General features: G+C 46.8%; 1 protein-coding gene across 1 annotated transcript in view; it reads right to left on the bottom strand.

Annotated features, from left to right (window-relative positions):
* Positions 1-26865, bottom strand: part of Col22a1 (collagen, type XXII, alpha 1) — a gene marked incomplete in the record, with an annotated part of 274405 nt that overhangs the window by 231041 nt on the left and 16499 nt on the right. The window contains 2 exon segments of the mRNA XM_013521350.1: positions 16469-17035; positions 20804-20966. Coding sequence (XP_013376804.1) covers positions 16469-17035; positions 20804-20894 — 658 coding nt within the window.

Here is a 26865-nt window from a genome sequence, read left to right on the forward strand (position 1 = left end):
GATAACTTTGTCGTTGGTTGGTTTATCATATAAACTTCAGCAGTCAGTGACCTTCAATTTGTGGCTCCTGGGAAGCATTCGATCAATATTTTCTCACTCAACAAATACAACACTTGTGGAAAAGCTTTAAGGGGTTTTGTTTCAGTTTTGGTCATTTTGTTTTATTACCCCCATGTTTCAGATGCAAAAAAGGAGACAGCACTTGGGTAAACTCCCTCAGGACACCTAGGCATCAGATAAGGTCTGCAGATAAGGTCTCCATACCAGACACTTTTCTGAATGCTTTTTATAGCTGAATAAATTTAATCTTTACAGTAGTAGGTTAGAGTGTTGCCCCATTTTTACAGATATTGAAACAAAGCACCAGAGACTAAGTAGTAAGTAAAGGCAATTAAAGTCAAATCCAGGAATTCAAACTCAAGTCTGCTAGTACACTTCCAAGTGCTCAACCTTGATAAACTATCAAGGCCACAGTAATAAGGATTTTTAAAAGATGAAATAAAATCTTCCACTAGCCCAGCCAAGTTTCTAAAGGTCACTAGAGAACTACTGGCTCCCCTTTTCTTTCTTTGCAGAGGTTTGGGGCCATCTGTGACTTCCCATCAATAGAACCTGGGGGAGCATTGTCCCTTAGACCTCCCTCTGCCTCGACCTCATTGCCTGTCTGGAGGCAGAGTGACATGTGGTGCAGGATGATTATCTATCTGACTCTGCAGCAGCCAGAGTTCCCTGTGAGGCGGTTTTGTCCCACTCTGTGGGATCTACAAGATGCAAGGGGCAAAAGCTGACCCCAGCCCATGCCTGTCTCTCTCCTGACCCCAAGAATACCTCTCTCCAGTGCTCTGGCCAAGCCTGGACTGAAATCTCTGCAGTCCATTTGATCAGAGTCCTGATGCGCAAAGAAAGCATGCTCAAAAGATCACCCTCACCTCCTATGGGTAAAGGCACCCTCACCTCCTATGGATAAATGCATGACAGCAAAGAAAGAGGGGTGAAGTCAGGGGTAAGGGCCAGATGCATGCTGTGATCCTAGGTGCAGTTCCACCTGGCCACCCCCCTGCCCCTCCAGGCTCTGTCTGTCCCTTCTGAAGCAGGGATGTAGGAGGCAGTAGGGATGCGGCCCAGGTTCACTCAAGGTAGATATGGCCTGCAAATGCCCTCTCATCAAATGTCATTAAGATTTCTCTTCCTGTGCTGCAAACATAGAAACGGGGATTGACTCTTCTGTTCAGATCTACACAGTTAGTAAATCATGGTGGCGGTGGTGATGATGGGGTGAAACTGAAGCCTACTGGACTTGAGAGACTGTTCTTTCACCTAGTTTTGGTGACAGGTAATGCCACTTTTGAATCTGGGTGTTCCTGGGGTCTTCCTCTGGACTGTTTTCAGTTTCACTCCATCTTAATGAGGAGGAGAGGGAGGAGCAGGAGGAGCCAGGAACCACGTTCACTCAAACCCCATTTCCTCCTCTAGACGTTGCTCCAGGGCCCTGTGCCCACTCCCAAAGGCTCAGTATCGGTACCCATATACCCTCCTGAGAGCAGACTGCTTGCGAGGTGTGAACTGCGTCTCATCTTGTACCTCAGAGTTCCCTGCTGGAGAAGGATCAAGCAGAATTACGAAAGGAGGAGGTTAGGTGTGAACAAGAGCTCAGGCCAGGTTGTGACTCTCCTTGGCACCATGTCCTTGTAAATTACTTCCAGGACTCCAAAGCATCTAAATTCAAGCTTGCCTTATAAGGCTGTCATGTGGATATATTTGTGAAGTTAGGAGGACAGAACACATTTTTCTGGACACTTTTGGGATGTGGACTGTAACTCGCAAATATCAATGCACACAGTCTAGAAGGCTCCTTCTGTCCTTATTGGTGCAGGGATAAGGGCCCCATTTACTTGTGGTGGAAGGTCTGGCCATGCTGGGTCAGCTCCGATGAGCAGAGCAGGTGAACAAAGGCACCCAGGTCTGCAGTCCGGCTGCACACCCACGGGCACATCACACTGTTGGGCTGGCCTGACCACAGGAAGGAAGATGTTTTTGTGCTCCCCGGCTTTGGAGGGTCCAAGACAAAAGATGTCCACAGTAGAAAACACACTCAGCAGGTGCAAAGGGGTACAAATTCCGCTTTTATGGGGGTCATGAACCCTGACTGCCTGCCAGTCCCCTCAGAGTGCTCAGGAATGTCTTCTCACCATTGAGCCCCCTTTGGCTGTTCATGCTCAGGTCTGTTTCTTAGATGGTGCACAAGAACCTTTCATAAATGAATGAGCAGGCACCCGGTCCATGTGGCCACCATGACATCTAGCAAAATGGACTGGAAGAATTTCCTGAAAACGCAAGTATGCATTTCACAGGGATACTCAAAATACAAACAGATTTTTAAAATAAAGTTATTTGTTTTTCTGGGTAACCACATGTAATCTCTCAGGGTGTGGGCAGGAAGAGGGATCTTGAAGTCCTAAACATCACTTTCTAGCACCATAGAAGGAACTTGTAGAAATTTTTGATGTGCACATCTGTGCATACATTTAGATGTGTACACCTGAGTGTGTTATAGTGGGCCTATAGTGTGGGTGTATCTGTGTGTGAGTGTATTTGTATATCTGTGTGTACCTGAATGTCTATGTGTTTGTGTTTATATGATTGTGTGTAGATTTATGCATGTGTTTATGTGTGGGTAAATTCAAAGTAACCAAAGTCAGTGTAATCAAAGGTACAAAGAATAAAACAGACACAAAACCAGTCCCCTAAACCTTGAGCTTTGACCACTGTTTTCCTCCAGCCTTCCAGTAAGTGTGAGTTGGTATCAGAACCATCACAATTAATCAACTACATTTCTTGGAAAACCCTGAGACATCATGTAACACCGTGTCCCCACTTGCACTCTGATAAGTTTACCTACGACAAAGTTAGCTGCAGGACAAGAGAAATACTCAGAAGTGCAAAATTCCCCCATGAATTTAATTATACAGATGCATATTTATATATAGACATGTATTTATAATAGATTATATACACACATACATACACATATGTACTTTCTGCTAATACCAATTTACTTGTGTTGGCCACTATATATTACCCTGCTATTAGCCCAAACCTAAAATCACAATGTGAAGCTCACAGTCAGTCCTGCATGTACTGGAATACTTGGACCTGACGTGACCCCAGTCACTGGGATCGTCACACATGGGAGAGCACAGTCTGTATTCCACTTGGATGGCATCGGGACCGGGGTGATGTGGCAGGCACAGCTGGGCAGTGGTGAGGGGAGGGTGCTGCTGACTCATAGCTGAGCTCAAAGTCCCTTCTAGTCCCAAGGGGCATGAGTCTACATCTGAGACCTGGAAGAGTGTGAGGATTTTAATGAAAAAGTGGTTAAACCAGAAAAATGACAGGCAGAGGAGAACCTGTACTTAGATACAGGTTGCATTTAATAATAAGCGGCTGCACTTGATGCTAATAAAGACACAGGAAGGAAGAGGAATCCCTTTGGTGGCTGGGAATCCCACTCCTCCACTCAGCATCCTGGGGCTCCTAGGAAGCAATGTATGCAAGGTCACCTAGGAGCTCCTGGCAGTGACTTCAGATTCTCAGTCATCCCATCAGAATACATCACCAGGGGTCTGCAAACTCAGTAAAGGGCCAGAGAGTAAACACAGTAGTCTCCGCAGGCCCCAACCATTCAACTTGCCACTGCGGAGGGAAAGCAGCCATGAAAACCTGCTCTCAACATGGCAGTATTCCAAGAAAAGAGTTTATAAAAGCTGGTGTTTGGCCAGATCTGGCCCACCAGCTATCATTTGCCATCTGCTGCATTAGATCAAGAAAGGCCCTCCCTTTCCGAATGCAGCAGTTCCTCTTACAGGACTCATGACAGATGGATTTCTAGACTCTGCATGATTCCCTTCCTGTGACAGGGAGCTTGGCCCCACCTATATCACTGGAGGCATTTTGATTTTTATAGATTCTTTTCATACAGACTTGTCATAAAAATATTAAGTGTTCTAACAACTGTGAAAATAACATTAAGAGCCACAAACAACTGTTCCCTGGATTGGTAGCTGTCATACCAACTTTGCAAAAGAGTAAACTAAGCCTCAGAGAGGTAAGGCTGCTACTGGTAATGGCTTTTGGCTGGCAGGTGGCACAGCCAGAACTCCACTCGGGTCCTCTGACATTAGCACAGCAGCCTCCATGACACTGGGTAATTGCAAATGGAGACATGAGGCAGGTGCTCCTATGAGCCTGTAGGCTGTATGGACAGCAAAGGTAACACATGCATGCTCTACAAAGCAGGTCATGTTCACCTCACCTTCACCATGGGAAAACTACAGTGTAAAGGAGTCACAGATCAAAGTCACACATGTGGCACATTCCTATCATCCCAGAACTCTGGGAGGCTAGGGCAAGAGAATTATGAGTTCAAGCCCAACCTGTGCCTCTTATCAAATCAGTGAGTCTCAAAATAAGAATAGGCTGAGGAAGTAGCCCCACACCAGAACACTAGAAGGCTGAAGCAAAAGAATCACAAGTTCAAGCCCAGCCTGCGTACCTTATCAACTTACTGAGACCCTGTTGCAAAATAAAAATAGGCTGAGGACATAGGTACAGGTGAAGGCCCTGGGTTCAATCCCCAGTACTACAAAAATAATAGCGTTTTAATTAGCTTTCTCATCACTGGAACATAATACCTGACACCTACAATGTAAAAAGGAGGAGAGATTTATTTTGGTTCACACTTTGAAGAGATTTCAGTCCATGGTCAGCCGATTCAAGGCACGGTGGCATAGCAGAGGTACACGGTGGGGGAGCTTTGCTCCTGGCATGGTAGGCAGGAAAAAAAGAGAGACCAAGGGAAGGAGATCGCCCTTCCAGTCACACCCCCGGTGACCCACTTCTTCTCACCAGGCTTCATCTCCCAACATCACATTTACCTCTAAACTCTTCAGGAAACTAATGCACTGATGAGTATTATGTGCCCATGATACAATTTCTTCCCCAAAGCTCCACATATGAGTGCATGAAGCTTTAGGGGATCATCTAGATATAAACCATAACATCACAGGTCAAACTACACAGAGAAGCCTGGGTTCAGCTTTTTCAACCGGAGTCTGCTGGCTGAACCTGATACTAGAAGGCCACAGCCACTGACAGAGAAGAGACAGGAGCCAACCCCAGTGCTCCCTGAGTCCTCTGGCATCCTCTCCTTGCCAGAGGCCAATTATTCACAGAGGGCAGCATCCCATTGCCTCCAGGGGCAAATCTTTGTACTGAGGTGAAGGGAGATATCTAAGCTGTCATCATGGTCTGCGGCCTTCTAGACAAGTATCCCACCCATAGCAAAAGCAAACAGATGTGGCATATGTGTGGCCTTCCCTTTCCGAGGAGGGGCAGCTAGGAAAAACACTTTCCATGAGCTCCTTTTGGAGCAAAGATGAAATAATAATAATAATAATAATAATAATAATAATAATAATAGCTGAGAAATACTACTCTCAGTGAAAGGTTTTTCACATGATCACTTTCTTTCCTGGTTACATACTCACAGACATAAATAATAATTTGCTATTCTAAGATCCATTTTCATAATTATGTGTAAGTGTACATACTAAGAGCATGTGCACCCTCAGGCCACCAGATACCAAGCACTTTCCTGGCACTAACTTACTACGTGCTCACACCCTCTGCAAAGCAGGGATTGCCGGGCCAGTTTAGAGCTTTAGAGATGTAGAGATGAGGCAGAAGGCGGCGACATAACCAGCCAATGTCCACAATGAGGAAGGGGAGGGAGTTAGAGACCTGTCCCGGTGCCATCGTCCCTTGCCTGTGACACTGTCACCAGTGCCGTGACACACAAACCTCCTCTAAGAAGCAACCTGCAGTATCACATTCACAGGGGCATAAAGAAAGTCCTGTCCACACTGTCATAACAGAGCTGCACCTGGAAGCAAACTAAATGACCAGCTAGGCAGGCAGGACAGAAGAAACGCTGGTGCATGGACTCAAGGGTAGGGTAAGACGCACTAGGTGTGGAAACTGGAAAAGGGTTGCACTCTCCCATTCACAGTGAGTGAGAGCGGGCCCTCTGGGCAGCAGTCTCTTTTTGAGTGCATTGCATGGCGGTGGTTCCAGGCAGAGACAGGGGTCAGACAAGGTCACCCATTAAACAGGCCTGCACCCAGCTGCCCTGAGCAGGCACTCTAGTTTTTTCATCAGTGAAATATATAAATTAAAAGCTGAGTAATTCAAATAAAGGGTGGTTTTATATATATATTAAACATGAAGTAATTAAAAATAAATGGTGCTTTAGTTACTCCCCATTTTCAGTAATTTTCTAATAAAATTTCCTGGCCCATAGTCGGAATGAAGTAACCGGATGACCGTTTCTAGGCGGTGACTTGAAGCAAAACAAATTTTCGCAGGAGGAACTTCCAGTGACCTCCAGACACAGGGCAGGGCTGAGACCCGATGGCTTCTTGAGGCTGATGTGGTCGCAAGTGCCAAGCCACAGTCACGGACGTGGCACCCCAAGCCCACAGCCAAGGCTACCAACTCCTCCCAGCTGCTAGGTCCACTCAGAGGGACAGCTGGGTGGGTCACCGTGGTCACACGTGTAGGGTATGTGTACATGCGATGTAAGTGCAGGAGGGGTAAGTGTGCTGTGTGTGTGAGGTGTGTAAGTGGTAAGTGTGGTGTGAGGTGTGTGCGGGTGTATGAGTTACGCCATGATGTGCATACATGGGGTTTTGTGGCGTATGTACGCATGGGGAGTGTGTGCGGTATGTGTATGAGTGTGTAGTGGTGTGTGTATATGAAGCATGGGTGTGAGGTGTGTGTATAGTGTGTATCTGAGGTATGTGTGGGTATGAGGTTTGTGTGGTGTGTGTGGCACGTGTGCAGTGTATATCTGAGGTGTGGGTGGTGTGTGTGGTATGTGTGTATGAGTGTTTGTGTGAGTGTAGAGTGTATGCTGTGCATAGATGTGCATGGTATAGCTTTGTGGTGCGATGTGAGTGTGAGTGTGAGACGTATGGTGTGCGGTTTAGATGAGCACTGTGTGTGGTGTGTGTGTGCAGTGTGGAGTGGATGTGGATGTGAGATGTGTGTTTGTGCAATGTGAACGCCCTGCACTGACCATGGCATCTCCCCACTAACTGGGCAGAGATAGGGCCGGGGGGACACTGTACAGGTCACATGGTCAGGAGGGTGTGGTTGCTGGCAAAACTGCCCCTAGCAGGGTTGTGGCTTCTTTATGGCCACTTTACAAGACTCATTTTCAGAGGGAGTCAGTGCCCAAAGACTCCTGAGACCAGACGTGCCAGCATCCAGGCCGAAAGCTGGCCCTGGGCATGGGCACCACATCCTTAGAGGAATAATGGCTACAGTGCCCGGTAGGTGGCCCCACGTCTAGCTGAGGGAAGACTCTTGGCTGCCCTGACCTTGTGCTAGGGGAAGTTCTGCCACAGAGCTGAGCCTCAATTGTGCCTCCTGAAAATGGGGGCAATCATGCTGCTATGTACTATAAGCACAGCCCTGCAACCAGAGTCCCTGTTCCCTGGGAAGAGACCTGACCACCGACCTTCTTGGTGCAGGCAGCGGCCGTGTGGTACCAAAGCTGTCCTCGAGGATCTCTCCTGACAGGTTGCCCTGATGCCCCCCACACCCTCTGACATGCACTTGGTAATATGGCTACGTTATCTGTCTCAAAGCACTTGCCACTATGAAGTCACCTTGCCCACTACATGATTTGTTCTGTTATCTGTCTCCTGTCCTGAAAGTGCCACCCTAACGTAGGAAGACAGAGAGGCGCCTTGCTCAGGACAGTGACCCTCATGCCTCAGAACAATGTCCAAACAAGAACAGAGCTCAGTAAATGTGCATTAAAAAATAACCCAGAAATACATGGAAAGAGTCCTTTCATGATCCACTGTTGGGAGAGAGCATCTATAAGTGTCTATTTAGTCCTTTTGTATTTAGTCCCTGTGTTGTGTAATTCAATGAAAATGAAAATGTTTGAGGCTTCAAACAGGAAAACATACAAATGAATATTTTTCTCGGTTCTAGGGATGGAACCCAGGGCCTTCCCACTAAGCTATGTCCCGAGTGCTTAAAAACAAAACAAAAAAAAAAAAAAAAAAAAAACTGTATTGAGACAGGATCTCCCTAAGTCACTAAGTAGCCCTCCTGCCTCAGCTTCTCAGAGTGCTGGGATTCCAGGCTTAGAATGTAAGAGCTAATTCCTTGAGAAGGCTAAGTATTCTAGCTGCTGGCCACAGGACAAAGCAAGGGCCAGCTGTCAACAAGCACCAAGTTGCAACCACTGTGGAAATCAGTGTGGATATTCCTCAAAAAGCTTGACCCAGCTATTCCCCTTCTGGGTATCTTCCCAGAAAACTAAAAACATCATAACACAGCAATATCTGTGCACTCATGTTTATAGCAGCACAATTTGTAATAGCTAAATCTTGGAAACAACCCAAATGACCATCAACCAAGGAATGGATAAAAAAGATGTAGTATTTTTATACAAAGGAGTAGTACTCAGCCATAAAGAAGAATAAATTTGAGACTTTTATAGATAAATGGATGCCATTTGAGACCATATTCATAAGTGAAATAAATCAAACTTACATGTGTAAACGTCATATTGTCTCGCTAGTGTGACAGAGTAAATAAGATCCGAAATGTACAATAGATATTGTGAAATGGGAAGAAACTGTTCAAAAGGAAACAGAAACTGTGATGAAGGAAAGGAGAAAAGAAGGAACGGAAAAGGAAAAAAAAAACATATATATACACAAGATAGTTAAGATAGTTATACTATTAATTTATCTTAGTTCATTGAAAAGAAAAGTTTGTGCTAATGTTGTTTGACCAATTTTTCATGCCTGTATCTTGTAATCTGAGCAACTACTTTGAAGATAACAATATACAATGTATTAAACATTTTTATTCTCCTATTATCTTGTTCTGAGATTCTATATCATTTTTTTTATTGTTTTTTCTCCTTAAAATAAAAAGTAAACATCAGGTCCCAAGTCCTGCTTACCCCCCACCCAATCATACAGCAAAGAAGTCTGAGAGGATCCCTTAACCCCACACTGCATGGGGCAGTCTTAAGGGAGTGAAGTTAATGCCAGTGTCCCACACTGATCAGAAGACAGAGCTGAGCTTTACATACTCACACCTTTCCAGTGAGAAAGTCATGCATGTGTGACTTTACTGAAAGTAAATGATAAATGCCAAGTTATCCTAGTGTAGCTATGTCTTAGGTGGCTGGAATTCTAACAGGGTTCTTGGCAAAAGGCTGCACGGAGGTTTCCCAAGTCCTGAGAAATAGGATAGGTGAGGTCCATGGTAGCCCAGGTGCCCAATAAATGAGAGAATGAATCTCCTCCAGCAATGAAGTCTCTCTCCCCACCCACCCATGGCCAACTGCAACTAGAGCATCCAGCAGGCAAAACTCTGACTGGAACAAGAATGTACCTAAGCAGACACATCATGAGGAGAGGAGAGAGAGAGACAGACAGAGAGAGAGACAGAAAGAGAGAGAGAGAGTCTAAGAGAGAGAGATAGACAGAGACAGGGAGACAGAGAGATAGAGAGACAGAGAGAGAGCCATGTGTCCTGAGAGGTATAGTATTACAGAAGCCTAAGAGAGGTTTCTTTTCCCCCTAGTCCAGACCCACATCTCAACCAGTCTAAGAGCTGAAAGCCCAAATCCAGGTTCCAAACAAGTGTGCCTCCGTGGGGGGCAGTGGGGTGAGGACCACCACAGCATAGTCCCAAAATAGAAGTAGGTGGAGGCCTCGTCAGCTGCGGCCAGCTGGCATTCCACAGGCCCACTTACAGTGACCCGATAAGCTATATAAAGGTTGTTTTGTGGCCACGATGCAGTCTAGGGTGGAGAAAGCTCTTAATTACAGAGCCCGACCACAGTCTCCACCCCACACGCTGCAGGAAGCTGAGGCTGAGATTTGCTCCCCAGGGAATCTCAGCGAAGCAGGAGTTGGTACCACGGTGAGGAGGAGCTCCCCTGTGTGTGCACAAGGCCAACGGGACACCACAGCACCACCATGGAAGTCCTCAAGTGAGATCCCTAGGGAGGTCTTAGAGGGGTCTGATGTCTGAAATGCAGTTTCAATAACACGCTCACTGTTCCTGTCCTTGTTGCCATGATCACTCCACCCCTACCTTTGCATCTTTTTCATTCATAAACTGGGACAATGACTTCAAGTACAGTTCATTTCATTCAACAAGCAAGTGGCTACCACATAGAAGCCAGGCCTATGGAAGGCCCAGAGTAGGGCTCACCAATTCCACATCCAAGAGGACTCCAGAAGCATACTGAGAGTCATTACCCTGCTCCTTGCCACCCCATAGCCTCTCAGCCCTCAAAGTCATCAGGCACAAAGTAGGACCTTCCTCCCAGCACTGAGATGACACTTCAGTGAATCTGAGACTTAAAGATGCTTCCAAAGTAACACATCCAGCCAGTGAGAGCTCAGGACCTGAAGTCAAATGCACCAAGTCTAATTCCCCACTCTGCCACTCTGGTGGACAGCTTTGTTACCTGGATGACCTCTTGACCCAAAGTCTCCAAGCAAAGTCACCTGAGGGTAAGCCAGAAATAAAGCAGTGCCAAAAGCCATGCAGGGCTGCTGCACACATTACCTGTGACATGTGTGTGGCCACAGGAAAGTCACACAGGTGGGACTGAAAACAGTGAGCTATGACTGTCATGTTATACCAGTCTAGCTATGCCTTTGGTGGCAGGCCAGTGGCTGGGATTCTAATACAGCTCTTGGTAGAAGGCTATACAAGTATTGAAAGTCCTGAAAAGCAGAGGATAGTGAGGTACACAGTGATCCAGGAGCATCTGGACAAAAGCCAGGCTTCTGTGATGGACACCCAGGAGGAGGGCAGCCCGACACCAGGCCTGCCCCTGCTCCATCTGTCACTCTCCGCCCTGCCCATGTGGTTACTTCCTTCTGGGATGCCAATCCAAGCCAGTCTCTGCCCACAGATCCCAGCCCCTGCCACCTCAGGGCCAGAGCCACTGCACCCCAACCTTACGTCCTATGAATTGTCTGTGGGCTCAGGTTCTCCTCTGAAGGGCAGCCTTGAGAACCCCCTGGTCATTGGAGCTGCCCTTTCTCCTTTCTGTGGCCAGCTGGATGGACAAAGAGGGAACTGGCTTTAGAAGCTAGCAGACTTGCAGTTATTACTACTATCCTCAACATCATAGTAAAACAGGGAGAAGGAGGAGGAGGAAGTGGAAGAGGAGGAAAAAGAAGAGGAAAAGGAGGGGCAGTAACAATGACTGTTATTATCCCATAAACACACACTGCACTAGGTACAATGCACACATTATTTGCAGTCCTACTACATGTGGCATGTAGGAAGAGGTTGAGAGATGATGTTTATTTGTATGTGGGAAAACTAAAAATCAGGGAAATTGAGTAATATGTTAAAAATCGTACAAGTAAATGGTCTGATGGCCAAGCATTAGAAATTCTACATCCAAGAGTGCCACGTTCCAGAATGGTGGCAGCGGCTACACCAGATTCCAGAATGGCAGCGACACAGAGAATTTGCTCCTTAGAATTGGATTTAGAGTGCCCAGTAGTCCAGGCACTCAACCCCTATGGCCAAGAGAGAGGAAAGTTTGGCTACTGCTCCAGGTGACAGCAGACCTTGGCATCATCCATGTGGCACTGGCTTTAGGTGCATGGAGAATGCAAGAGTTCTGAGCTTAAAGAGGCTTCCACCCAGATTTCAGAAGGCCTGGGAAGCCAGGCAGTGTGCCTCTGAGAGGGCAGTGAGTGTGAAGCAAAAGGTGTACTGGAGACCTCAGAAGTTTAGAAAAGCCAGGACCGTGAATCATATGAGGAAAGCTGCAAGGAGGGAGCAAAGCAGGCCTAAGAGAGAAGCCGTGGGAGCTGCAACCACCAGAAGTGCCATAGGGGTGGACTCATGCAAGCCCTTTGGAGCTCTCACAATGTGCCACAAGTTGCTTCAGATGCTGGATGTGGAATTACAGGACATAATGTTAGCCCTGCTGGATTTTGGACTTGCTTTGGTCCCAGTGCTCTGTGTTCCCCTGTTTGTACCTTTTGGAATGGTAATGTTTATTTTGTGCCACTGAATGCTGGAAGTGTTTAACTTTTCATTTGTGTGGGGGCTTGTGACTAAAGAGTTTGCCTTACATCTTGGAGGAGACTTGGGCCTTGGACTTTTCAGCAATGCTGAAACTGTTGGCAACTCTTGCAGATGGACTAAATGCCTTTTGCATCAAGGGATGTGCATGAGCCTTTAGGGGGTGAAATGTTATGGTTCTAATGTAATATAATGTTTTTGTATCTGGAAAAAAAAAAGGAAATTCTACATCCATTAATTTTACATGACTAACCCCAACCCCTTCAAAATCTACCATCTGAGGCAGCCAAGATTCCCCCTCCAAGGCATAACATCCCAAGGGAAGTGTGCGTGAGCCACTTGAGCATAGTTCACTTTTCTGGTAGGTGCATTAAAAGCCATAAAAAGAAACCAGATAAAATTATTTCATGAATCTATTATATTGAACAATTTCCCAGAATATTACAAATTCAATGTATAATCAATATAAAAATTCATGAGATGTATTTATTACTTTTTTACACCAAATCTATAAAAACCTGTGTAAACATCAGCCTTGCAGCAGTTCTCAGTCTGGAACAGCCCACTCCATGCGGCCCCCACAGGTTGCAAAGCACAGGCCTAGAGCTTGTGGTGCCCATGTATATGACAGCCATGTGGACATGCATTTCAGAGTGGCTGGGTGAGGATGTGGTGAGACACTGTAGCATACAATGCTGGGATAGCAGCCAACCCCCTCAGATCTACTCACCTGGAGCAGAGTCGGGTCTGACCAGATAATATCTTTGGCAAGGATCACTCTATCCCACCCACTCTACATTTCCCAGACCTGCACCAACCTTCAAAACCTAATCAATTATATCTGATCACCAAAATCTGGATGAGTTAAATATTTCACTTATTGTGTACACTCAGATTTGCAGAAGATTCTTCTTGGCATTTGGCAGGGGATGGACCATGCATAAGTAGGTCCAAAGCACATATCTCAACAACAAGCACAAATTTCAATGTCAGGACACTGCCCTTGGCTTCCTTTAAACTATACTTAGAAAACTCCTAAATGCCAGGCTTTGTCTCAGGAAACAAGGTATCCTAAAGAATGAACTTTGTCCAGGTGAAGCTTACAGTTTAAGTGTGGAGGCAGGTACTATTGCACACACAAACTAATACATACATAAAATGCAGGTAATCAATACATACGTAAAATGTGCTAACCAAAGTCCACATCCCATCATGTAACTGTCTACCAGTCTCTTCACATGGCAAAGAGCTTCTCAAGGACAAAGAGAATGGCGAGAAGCTCCATCACTCCACCCTGGGCCTCTGGCGTGTGCCCCAGTGTGGAGGAACCACTCACTATTTGGCTGATGAATGAATGAATGAGTGAATGAACTCATTGAATTTAATGAATGTTTACTACAATACATGGTTGTTAAAAACCACTGACTGAATGGAATAAATTGAATGTAAAAGCGACTACAATATGTGACGGTTGAATGAAATGGGTTGCAGTGAATGATGAGTACATATAATAACACCCTATTGTTAGCCTCTGATTTTTCCAGATCATCCCTATGAAGCCCATAATCAGAATAGTTCCTATTCAAATCAGCTGCCAAGTTACTCACAGACATCTTCTCTGTGCCAAGGGATTTCTAGTGTTTGGATTCTGTGACGCTGCTTGATTTAATCTTGCCAGATGTTTCCAATATGTCACTGTTAGTGCTTTTATTTTGCTTTGCTTAGTTCCTAATTGAAGTGATTATAAGAGGACTTCGCTTCATTTTCCACCAGAATAGATCAGACCCTCTTCATTTCCCAGCTGTATTTACAAAATGGATTCCCCTCAGGCAACTGAGTATTCATTTAAATCCCGGTATTTGGATGACCCATAAAGGATCTTCAAGTTTTTCCTGAGGTTATCAAGACAGATATGCGTCGGTCTGTGATGCTTGGAATCTGTTTCTTTTCTTTTTAGTAGCAGTTCCCTGCTTTTCTTCTGTGTGGCTAAGTCCTTTCCCTGAAGGAAGAGGGATGGTATCATCTCCACTCCCATTGTTAGACAGAGTCATGCGGTTTAAGCCCCAAAGATTCCACCTATTTCTACTATAAGTCTAGGAGAAGTCCCATGACCTACCTTCATCCAATGAGACTGAACTTCAGGCCTATTTTTGGATCTTCAGGCCCACAGGGCACTCAGGGGCACTGAAGTTGTCTTGTATGCCCTCTCACCTCCTCTCTCCCCTCAGTCCTGTTCCCAGCCCAGAAGGCCAGACAATTTACTGTTATTTTACATGGACAATCTCACCTTTTTCTAACCAGAGCCTTCACTGAGTCTTTCTAGTGAAGAAGACACATTCACCCACATCTGCTGAAGCAGCATTACCATCCAGGCAGAAACCCGGTCACGGAGAGTGTAGAGGAAGGCCTGATTTCACCATTATAGCATTCTGATATCTGTCTTTTCAAGAACGTGTGAAGTTAGAGTAGAGTTTCTGGGACCAGTTCTCTTAACAGAACTCAGTTTGGGGACGCTGACACCTGCTGTCTGGTGACACAGCAGGAGGAGCCAGTCTACAGAGGCTGGAGGCTGCATTCTGCTATCTGTCCCGACTTTGTAATGAGCAACAAATTAAGTCACTTTTGTTAAGTCCATGGTCAATGCTTTGTTCACATACTAGCGTGTAGGTTACCTTCATTTAGCCTTCTGGGTATCATCTTTCTCATCCATAACATGGGCCTAGTTGTCAATGCTGATCTCTCCTAAAATCCAGTTCTTGGGATTTGTCTAGCTCTCTTGTCAAGGGACAACTCACTGTTTTTCCTGTTATCCTGTTCCATTCTCTGCCCAGATCTGACCATGTCATACCCAGGTGTAAAACCCAACAAAAGCTTTACTTTGGCACATAGGGTCTTCTTTATTGAAAATGGCATTGTGACAAGCCTGGCAATGCCCACTCCCTTCCATGACCCGAGGCCCTCAGACTTCCTACCCCTCACTGACTGTGTTGTGGCATCCCTGATCCCATACCACCTCTTCCCTCTCCAGCCCAGACAACTCCTGGGCAGCCTGAGAACACCTCCTCCAAGACCCTCTTTCTCACCATGGCTACCACCCTGCACAGCCAAACAATGACCAAGCTCATGTGGTTGCCTGACCCTTCATTCAATATGAACCCCCAGAATTACATTCTTTTCCTGAGTCTTTGTTGTACTTCTAGACTAGGAATACGCTAAAGACGGAGACTCACTTTTTTTCTATAGCTCCAGAAATGAGCAAGAGGCCACAGAAAATGCAGAACTCCAGTTAGTATCTGTTAGATACATAGAGATTAAATATTCAACCCAGACAGATGCACCACATTCTGGTAAAGAAGCTGAGAGTTTCTGTTTCCGCTTGGCTTCAGCTGCAGGCCCGACACATCCTTGCTGAGCCATATGCAGTCCTGCCCCTGCCAGCCCCTTCCTCCACCACCCCCACCCCCGACGCTGATGTGTCCCTGATGTGGTGAGTGCTGGGATTCCCAGCCAGGGCTTGCTCAGTGCCCTGTAGTAGTCAGCAAGATGGGCTGAGACTCCAGCCACTCCCAGCTCCCACCAGCCTCTAAGTATAGCCCAACCGGGCCTAGAGAGAAAGCCACCCAGCACCATTATGACCAGGAACAATAAAAGTCACCAAGTGAAGCAGTCAGGGGCAGAAACTAGAGACAAGCCAGACCAGGAGAAAACCCCTCCATCCTTCCTGTCACAGTGACCCACTGGGATCGGCCCTCAGCTCTCTGCCCGCCTGCACTCCAGTACCTGAAGCCTTCCCCCAGCTTCAGCCATAACAGATTCCAAACAAACAAGTTAGAGGCCCAGGTTATCTCAGGGGGCAGCAGGTCCACAGCCCTCTGCCACCTCTGGCCAGATGCTTTGCATCTATTTGCTGACCTGATTGTTGCTGGAACCCTCTTGGAGTCACCATGTGGCAGACTCTCCAGCAAGGGCCTTGCAAGCACTAACCCCGACTGTTGGACGTGTCTCTCTAGGACACAAGGGTGACACTAGGTGAGACCTCAGGCACCTCAGAGGTGGGGTGGGGACTTAGAATGCCCTTGCTTCAATTCCAAGCACCTTCCTCTGACCTCCAGATCTGTCTACAGAGGGACAAGAGGTTCTTCCTGGATTGCTGGGTGTCGGCATCATTAGATCCCGCAATCAATTCTGGCCAGGGAAGGGCGATATCCCCTGCATCTGCTGACTCCCCTGCGCCTGCCCAGGGATCCTCCTTCCCTCCAGACAGCAGGCCTGGACAGGAAGCCCCACTAGGATTCCCACAGGCACTCACTCTCGCACAGCCGGCGCCGCAGTTTGCCACGGATCTTGTCGATGGCATCGAAGTCGGACACGTGGAAGATGTGGGCAGATTTGGGTTCCGAGGCGATCTCCTCCAGCTCCTCCTTCAGCGCGGCACCCACGCCCACCGCGAAGATGCGGATACCCGCTGCGTGAGCGGCCGCCGCGGCGTCCAGCACCAGATCCTGGCTGCGGCCGTCGGTCAGCAGAATGGCCACCTGCTTCAAGGCACGGTTGCCTGGCCGACCGCCCGCCTGCGGGGAGAAGCTTCGGCCCGTGATGTAGCGCAGGGCGTCGCCAGTGTTGGTGTTGCCGCCGTGGTAAGGGATGCGCCCCGCTGCTGCCCTCACCTCCTCGCGGGAGCTGAAGCGGCCCAGCTCGAAGGCTGTGGTCGGGGCATCACTGTAGCGCACAACGCCCACGCGCGTGCGGTCCGGGCCCACCTCGAAGGTGTCCACCAGGTTGGCTACCCACTGCCGCACCTTTTCAAAGTTTTCCTTGCCCACGCTGGAGGAGGTGTCCAGGAGGAAAACCAGGTCGTAGTGCACGCTTTTGCAGCCTGCAGGAAGGGCCAGAGGAAGAAGGGGCAGAGGACAAACGGGTTATGGAAAGGGCGTGTCCCTGAAGGCCTGGTGCCACAAAGCCCTGTCTCAAAGCCCAACCCGCTCTGCCTCTCCCTGGCGCTGCAGTTAGGAAAGCGAGGCTTTGAAAGTATCTGAGCCTCTGCTTCCTGTTCCGTGGCAAACGTCATGAGCCTTCCCCAAGGTTCGAGATGTTCACTCATGCTGCAGGGTGCTGCATTAAAATGCCTCGCACCCATGGGAGGCCGCTGTGCATCCATCTCTTCGGTTTTACTTTGTTTAAAAAGTAATCATTTTATTATTATTATTTCAACCTACTGCAAACAGTGCATGCCCATTTCAAATACACAGCTGATCAAAAACTGTTTGAAGTGCTCCTTTCCTGTCCACACAGATAAGCACTGTGATATCTCGAGGTATGTCCCCGGGCATGTTTGGTTTCCTTATAGCTACTGATAGAACTGGGACAGTGCCACATTCAGCGATGCCTGAACCCAGCAATGTGCCAGATGCTGGTTTCCAGCCCCAGTATGCTGGCTCCATGGCTGCAGAGTCCACTGTGTGGGTGAAGGCAGTGAATCTCAACCCATGCTCTCCTGCAGGATATTTAAGTAATTTACAAGACTTCCTCATCAGAAGTCATACAAAATTTAAAGTATATTTTAAATGTAAATGAATAAAGGTTTTATGATGTGTTATGAACATGTACTTGCAGTTTTATAACCACCAATTTTATATAAAATATGCAATGGGTTTTTATACCCCAAATAAGGGACCATATCATTCTTCTCATCCTCACAGCAACCCTATGCAGGGCTTACTCATCTATTTTATACCTAGATCGTATGAGGAAAGTGTTTTCTAAACTCCAAAGTGCTGTGCAGACTCGCAGGCATAACTGTCCTGGAAGGTGAGCATAGCCACACCCACAGCTCCCTCTGGAAACAAAGCACAAGCTTGTGGATAGCACAAGGTGGTGCAAAATAAGAGCAAGCTTCTAAAATATCAGGTTGGCACAGGTCACAGGACTGCCAGCTGCCATCAGAGAACGAGAGGAAGGCCTCTGTCTGCTGTATGAGTGGCACTCTGGGAGGCTGAGGTTGAAAGCCCATAGGTTTGAGCCCAGCTTGCAAAACTTAGGGACTTAGTGAGACCCTGTCTCAAAAAAATAAAAAGGGCTGAAATATAACTCAGTGCAAAACCCTGAATTCAACCCCCAGAATTGAGGTAAAAGTGGCTATGGCATATGTTACACCACTCTCTAGGCCTTTAAAACCTCATAAAGGTGGATACCTTCTCTCTACCAATTCCAAATTTAGTGATCTACCCCCCAAAAATTAGAAAAATTGAGGGGAAATAAGATGTTTGTTTAAGAACTATCACAGGGACATGACCAAGAGATCATAGAAATAACCTACACCATCATTCATATGGGATGGCGAATAATAATCACTGCAATGGATTTCTCCAGTGCAATGCTCGGCATCCACCGCAGTGAGAGGACAGCTGTGAAGGAATGCACTTGCCTGTGCAGAGATGTTTTCCAATGCAGTATCAGGGGTGAAAAGCTATCTATAAAACATGCAAGGCAGGACAGAACTGCTGGAAAGAAAACCTTCACTCTGTGTGTGTATGTTTGTGCCTGTGTGTGTATGTCTCTGTGTGTGTGTGTATGTGTGTGTGTGTGTGTGTGTGTGTATACAGTTGTGCAGGCTATCTGTGGGAACAGCTGTGCTTACCTCTGGCAAGCAAAACTATGAATGGATTTCATTATTTGGTATTTTTAGCTTTTATGTCTACAATCAAAAAAGTTCAAACCCAGAAAAAAAAATAGAGCTGTATGTGTTTCCATACATGCACACACATACACACACACACATGCACACGCACATGCACATGGCTCACCTATGACCTGAGGCAATGCTGCTCTTGAATATTCCACATAAAACTCTCCCTCCAGTTTTTAAAATCTAAGTGACAACAAAATCCAGTGCCAGCAGCTGAGTCAGTTCTCAGCCCAGGTAGGACTGTTCTTAACAGGATTAGAGGTTCTGGAGTACGTTGCAACATGTGCAGTCTCAAGGATAATTCCTAGGAGCCTTGACCTTGACATAAAAGTCATCTTTTTGTCCCTGGGACAAAGACGTCCCAGCCTGTCCAGGATAAGGGCTGCTAAAGGGCAGGCAGGGCCCAGCCCGTGGATTGTAATCCTACAGCAAATTTGTTTTAGGGCTGCAGGAGGTTCATTTGCTCAGAAGCCCTCACCAGGGGTGCTCGGAGCTCTAGGCACACTTTCTAGAGGCGGGGGGCAGCCTGGGTTGTGAGCACCTGACTACTAAGTGTGATGGGGGAGAAAGGCTGTGACTTGGGTCTGGGTCCTCTTACTGGAAAGCATCCTGCACTCCTAGCAGGTGCCTACTCCTCCAGGTCACCTTGTTGCACCCTGAGACCATGGCACAAGAGGGCCAGCCCAGGAGCTTTCACCATTGAACCAACTGTGCAGTTGTGGTTAAGTCCATGAGCAGAGATGCCCCCTGTTCCTCATGAGGAAATCTGGATGTCCTTACTTGTTATGCCTGTTCTGCTAGTCCGCCCTGAAGAGCTGAGCATAGGAATGTGTGTGATGGCACTTTGTGTAATCCATAAGGAATAAAGAGATCCTTATTTCTGAGGCCCAGGGAGCAAGCTTCAGTGCTTGCTCCACACTTTCTGTTCTCACTGCCTTGCCCTCTGGGGTCTCGGGTCTCTATCTTAGTTCTCATCTGCAAGAGTGGAATGACATTTTATGCCTTGGATCAAGGAACAGACACTGTCTGCATTCTAGGGGCATCCTCACCGAGGCTCCACCTGCTGTCTCTATGCTGGTTGTCCTGGGTAGAGAGGGGCTCATGTTTTCACCTACCTTCCTGCCTCAGCACTGACTACCACCTCTTCCATGGCAAGGATCCCAAGCAGGACAGAAAAACCATCCTGTCCCAGTGCAGACGCCCTTCCGCAGTCCTCCCATCTCCAGCAAGCATTCCCACTCCCTGGCGGACTCACTAGACAAGTTCCTTTCTTGTCCTTAAGCCTCATGGGCTGGACTCCAATGTGTCCATTCCCCTAAAATGTGTCTAAAGCCTTCATGTGACAGAGTAATGTGCCTTAGGCCCAGCCACAAAGCTGTGCAGCTTCAGGTTCAGAGCTCACTGGTGACTGAGGGAGAAGAGGGTCAGTGTGACCCCATCCTTCAACCTCCCTCTATCCCTGGTGCACCTGCAGTCAAATGCAGACACTGTCTCACACATCACCACACAAATGCACACTTCCACACTCCCTCAAAATCACATACACACTTCCACACATTCACACTCTCACTGACATACTATCACATTCTTACAGCCTGTCTCACACACAGTCTCACACCTGTCACTTCATACACTCATGTTCTCACACACTGTCACACACTCTCACATGCATTACCACACTCACACCACCATACATTATCTTGCTCACATTTTTCATAACTATCACACACACACTCATTTTCTCCCTCACACACACACTCCTGCTGAGCAGCAGGTTCTTACACACTCACGGGTAGAACAGCAGGTGCTACATACACACATACACACAGGTCAGCTGACAGCCTTACACCCAGTCAGCCACAAGCTCCCTGATGGCCCCTCCCACACCTACACTGACAGACACACAGACTTGCACATAGCCAGCTCAGCCCCAGCCAGAGCACACCCTGCGATGCTCACCTGCCCGCTGGGCCTGGCAGCTGCCGCTCTTACTCCACAGCAGCAGTATCCAGAGGAAACAGGCCGCAGCGCTCCATTGGGGGCCCACCATGGCTCCCTTGCCCTTGGAGATGAGCGTGTCTCGGCCAGGAAGAGACCCCAGTGGGGTCTAGAGGAGCATCTCCTGTGTGAAGAACACATCCTTAGAGAAGCATTCCTGAGCAGCGGGCGCCCAAAGCAGGGAGGCAGCCCCATTCCCTACCCAGCCTCTAGGCCCCTCTTCACTCTGCATGCAGCCAATAATGTGACCAACTAGTGAGCAAAACTGAGCGTTCCTACCCTCTGATGACTTAGATCTAAAATGTTCCCCTAGAGTCTTATGTATCCAGAAGTGATACCTAGAGACGTGAAAGGCTCACGAGGTGCTAATCTTACCAGTGTATCCATCTAGTAATGAGTCCATAACCAAAATGTGGTTAGCAAGTGGGGCCCAGCAGAGGAAGAAGGTGGCAGGGGGCACGGCATGCCTCGGAGGGTATGTCCCTCCCCAGACCCTTCCCCTCTCTACCTCCTCCCTTTCTGCCTCCAGAGTGCCATGGACTGAGCAGCTTTCCTCCGCCAGGCACTTCCACCATGAGCTTTCTGAATTGGAGCCAGCAGACCACGGGCCTCTGAAATCATAAGCCAAAATAACCCTCTTCTCCTTTAACTTACAGGTGCCAGATAGTTTGTCCCAGTGACAAGAAAGGTGACAAACAAACTCCTTCACCATGTCTACATCCACCCAATGCCACATCACTGGGGCCAGGTACCCCACAACTGGCCCTACCTGATCCCTTTACAGTGCTATCCAGTCTTTTCCTTACTGCACACTGCTCACAGACCTGCACTGCTCGACCTTTCTGTTATGGGTTATATAACAGGTGCCCCCAGAGCCATGTACTAATCAGTGGGGCTTTTAGAAAATGACAGGATTTTGGGGCATTATGGCTAGCTCCTTAGGAGGTACAGCCTGGTCAGAAGAGATGGGTCATGGGGGCCTGACCTGGAAGGGTGTGTCTCTCTTTCCAGCTCCTTCCTTGACCCTCTCTGCTCTCAGACGGCCATGAGATGAGCAGCTTTCTTTCATCAGAGGCTTCCACTCTGCCACTTCTGCCTGCACCCAGTCAACCACACAAGGACTGAAACTTCTAAACTGCGAGCCAAAACCAACCTCTACTCCTTTAAGTTGAAGGTGTCAGGTGCTGTGTTTCAGCAATGGGGAAAGTGACTAGGACAGTCCCAAACCTTGACTTCACACCTGTCCCCACTGGGCCAGGAGGTGACATTTGGTGGCTGCAGATTTTTGAGTCATTTCCCACAGATGCCAGCCTTGTATCAGCAGCAGCTCTTGCTGCTATGGGACATTTTTCCCTCTGCCTGAAATCCACAGGTCTCTGGTGGTTCTCAGCATGGATACTGTCCTTCCAGAAAGCTTTTCCCAGGCACTTCCCTTACTGGCTGGACAAATCGCTACCCTCAGCTGGCCCTAGCGAACTCTGAGAGAGACTTCTAACAGCAGCAGGCTGTTGCTTGCCCATTTGTTTTATTGTCTGCCCCAGTGAACAGTGGATCCCTGGGGACTGATGGCAGGCTGATCCAACTCAGCACGGATTAGAGCCTCCACACATGCTGAGCCAATATCTGTGAATGAAGGGATCAGATGAAGAACTGTTCAAGGGACCCAGACCACAATGTTTACAGTGAAAGAGAGGTGATCTCAAAAGCAACAGGACAGACAAGTTAGTCTGCTTCACATCATAAGTGAATAATTTTTTAGATTCCAATAAACACAAAAATATCCAGCCAGTGACAAAGGAATAAGTTGAGGAATAAAAACTTACTTACTCAGTCTGCTTTTACAAAGTAGCAGTGTGATGTAAGTATTTACAGTGATCAGCAGAGTGACTGCAGTGGACCAGGAAAAAGCATCCCAGGAACTGGCATGTCCACTACAGCAGGAGCCACACACCACCACCAGGGCCAGGGCCAGCAGGGGACATACAAAGGACAACCACAGGGGAGGGGGAGTGTGTGTGTGTGTGTGTGTGTATGCGCGCGTGCGCGCGCGCACGCGTTGGCACAGCTGTGTGTAGATGTATGTGATTTCTCTCTTTACATTCTTATCACTAACGTTGACTTTTCAGGTTTTCATCAGTGACAATTTATTGCAATTTAAAATGTTCCAGTGAATCACAACAAAACCTCCAAAACCTTAAATTAGCTGTGACAAAAACATCAGCAGGCCTGAGCCCAAAGACAAACCCAGGTGAACATATTTCTGGTTTTCCCCTCATACCTCCGTCACATACATGCACAAATAGCAATGCAAACAGACCAAGCTGAGAGCACATTTGAAAACTTAAGCTCCCAGGTATCCTCGACCTTAGGAGCCCTGCCTCTGCCCACTGGACCTCAAAAGCACCCACTCTCTAGCCAGTGTGCCTGGACACATTCTCCCAGTCTGTGCTGTATGGGTTGCTGTCCCATCCTGAGATGACCATCCCCAAGTTGACCTCTATAATCAATCAATTCTTATACCTCCTTGGGTGGCCAACGACATCTCTATTGTGCAGACAAATAACTGACCTCCCCATGCCAAGTGACCTTCCCTGGGCAGCACTCCTGGCTCAAAAGCCCTGTATCTAAAGATGCATTATTCTTGGAGAAATAGCTCCCTTCTACATGGAGTCCAGATGTCCTTGCTGTATAAGCAACCCTTTGCCTCTGGGGAACCAAGCTAAAGAACTCAAATTCCTCCTACTCTTTACACTTAGCAAAGGCCACTGTATATGTTATTGCCTTTCAGATTCACTTCACCAAACAGAGGCACCATTATCTCATCTCTTCTTACATGTCTTGTGTTACATCTCTCTTGTCTTCTTCAAGGGTGCAGGCTTACGTCTGGGCCTGTGTCAAGGGAGGAGCTAGTCCCCATCCCCTTTCTCTCCTCTGATCCTTTTATGCCTCGCTGGGAAAAGAGTAGCCAATAGAATGGAGTCATGTCCTTACTTGAATTTTAAATATTTGTTTCCATATGACCTGGGGCAGGTCCTGGCCACAGTGCATATGCATGCTGCAGTTACCTGCCTAGGAGCCTGTCTCCCTCAAGGCCTGGGGCTCTTCCCAGGCAAAGAATGGGCTCAAATGGTTTCTCTGTCCTCCCCCCACCCCAGTGACCAGCACAAAACCCAGCCCAGAGCAGATGCTCTGTTAATGCTCATATTTGAGAGGAAGGAAAAAAAAAAAAAAAACCAGAAGAGAAATGCTGATAACTCAATTGTCACAGGGAATACTGAACTCAGAATCTGGACCACTGGCCTGGGCATAGAACTGTCCATGTAGGCTCCTGTCTCTACTTTGAGCAGACTTAGCAATGTGCTGCCTGATCATTTTTTCCACCAGTAGTAAAGATTACCTATGTGTCTGTTACTAATCATAAGGAATATTACATGCCTTCTCCAATAAGTGGGATAAAGTAGCTTTCCCTCTGTCCATTTCCAAAAAGTATGTCATTATTAAAGCCAAGGTTCTAGGCAGGAAAAACAACTTATAGATTTCACCACCATTATATTCCTTTAACAAATATTCACCAGTTTCCCTCCCCCATGCAAGCTGCTAAGGACAGGTAGATACAGGAAGAAGCCCACCCTGGACACCCCTCGCTGATTGCTACATCCAGGTAGCATGAACACTAGGACAAGGCAGGAGCACATGAGCAGTACAGGAACGAAGCAGAGAAGATTAGATCATCTCATCATTTCAAAGAAGGTCAGGCTTCCCAGGTTGCTCCCACTTGCAGTTCAGATGGCTCAGCAGGATTTAGGCAGACCAAAGGTAGGCAGCAACCTCAGAGGCAGTGAGAACTGCAGGGCCCAGTGGAAAGCAGAGCAGGGCACATAGGAAAGCCAGGTGCAGGGCAGGTGTGTGGTGCCTTTCAGGACAGGCACATGAATTTTCTAATCTGATCTCAATCTACTTCTCCTAACAAGGCACTGAAGGTCACCTCCTCACAAGAACACAGAGCATAGGGTTTGCATGAGAATCCACAGAGAACAAGAGCAGGAAGCAGCCACAGGAAGGGGAAAAACTGCCTCAAAATGGAATGTGTAAGAGCAGTGAGATCTGCAGGTTCAAGCATCAGAGGGCCCAGGAAGAGAAGGGACACAGAACCTGAGCCCAAAGAGCTGGTGCATGGCCCTCTCATCCTGAAATGCTGTATGAATGCAGGACTTGTCTGTCTTGTTCATGCCGGTTTTCCAGCATCTAGGAAAGGTCCTAATCCTCAGTAGCACCTCAGGAAATATCAGATTTATGAGTGAATGGTGAATAGCCAGCGTCTGATGTTTTTATGTTATCTCATCATCTTCTGACAGCGGGGAGTCACTCAGTAGATAAACACAAACATCATCAGACAGCTATGAAAGTAAAAGGCTAACTACAGTGTACCCTGTACTTTCTAATCACTACATGATCTCGTTTGACTCTTCAAGGAAGGTACAATCATTTCCAACTGGGGAAGGGAGAGACTGAGATGGAGAGAAGACCTGCCTTTCTCCAGGTCACCCATTTGGTTAGAGGACGGACTGAAATTTGAACCTAAGCATGTTTGGGGCAAAAACTGTGCCTTTTCTACGATATCCATGGATAACAAATCCAAACATTAAAAGCAACTTATGATCCAACACTTTTTGAGAAATAAGAATGATTCGGGCAAGGAGGATAAACTGGTAGCATCTATCCTTGCTTATCAGTATATTTGACAGCGTCTTTGGTTGCAGAAATTGGGCATCACTCATGCTGTATTCTCAACTTTTTAAGAGGAGTTTTTGTTGTATATCTTCCCCAATACATAAAAAGAAAGAAAACTACAGATAAATATCCCTTCTGGACATATATGCCAAACTACCTAGCAAAGATAAGCAAGCCAAACTGAACAACATACCAGGACTTATCTAGGAATTCAAGGGCACCTCAACACAAAAATATCAATTGATGTCATGCACCACATCCATAGAATAAGGAAAGTAAAAACCATCATGATCCTAACTGATATGTAATAAGCATTTGACAAAAAAAAAAAATTAATAAATAAACCCCTCCTCTTGGGGCTGGGGATTTAGCTCAGCGGCAAAGCGCCTGCCTGGCAAGCGCAAGGTCGTGAGTTCGGTTCCTGGTGCCGGAGAAAAACCAAAAAAAAAAAAAATTAATAAATAAGCATTTGACAAGAACTAATGCCCTCTCAGGATTTTTTACAAGTTTCATAAACTAAGAATGTAAGAGAACTTCCTAGGCATTATAAAGGGCATATATGAAGTCAATAGCTGACATCACACTCAGTAGAAAAGACAGGAAGCTTTTCCTCTAAGGTCAAGAAGACAAGGATGCGAGCCCTCACCACTCAATTCAACATAGTATTTTGCCAGAGAATTAGGCAAGAAAAAAAGGCATAGGCAACCAATCTCAAAAGAAGTAAAATGCTCTCTATCTGAATGTGACATATCTTATATGCACACAACCCTAAAGAACCCACAAAAAACTGTTAGAACTCAAAAACAAATTCATCAAAGTTACAAGATACAAAATCAGGACTGAAAAATTGGCTGCATTTCTATACACCAGCAATAAACAATCTGAAAAGAGTTTTTAAAATTTTATTTATGATGGCATCAAAAAGAATAAAATACTTAGGAATAAACGTAACCAAGGAGGTATACACTGGTACACTGGTACACTACAAAACAATACTGAAAGAAATTAAAGACCTGTATAAAAGAGAAAATAGCTCAGCAGATTGCTGAACGACTGGCCTATCTTCTGTCTGGGTGATGAAAACATTCTAGGAATAGACATTGGTAATGGTCATGATTGCACAACATGTGGATGTAATTAATGCCACTGACTTATACACTTAAAAGGCTGAAATGGAAATTTATGCATGTGATGGTCTAAGAAAGTACAGTGAATACTTAAATTTAAAAATTTTATTACAGTAAAAGATAAATTACCACTAATCCCCCTCAAAAATACTCCCCTTGCCTTCA

This window comes from Chinchilla lanigera, unplaced genomic scaffold (genome assembly GCF_000276665.1).
Source record: "Chinchilla lanigera isolate Chin_1 unplaced genomic scaffold, ChiLan1.0 scaffold00060, whole genome shotgun sequence".
Taxonomy (NCBI): Eukaryota; Metazoa; Chordata; class Mammalia; order Rodentia; family Chinchillidae; genus Chinchilla; species Chinchilla lanigera.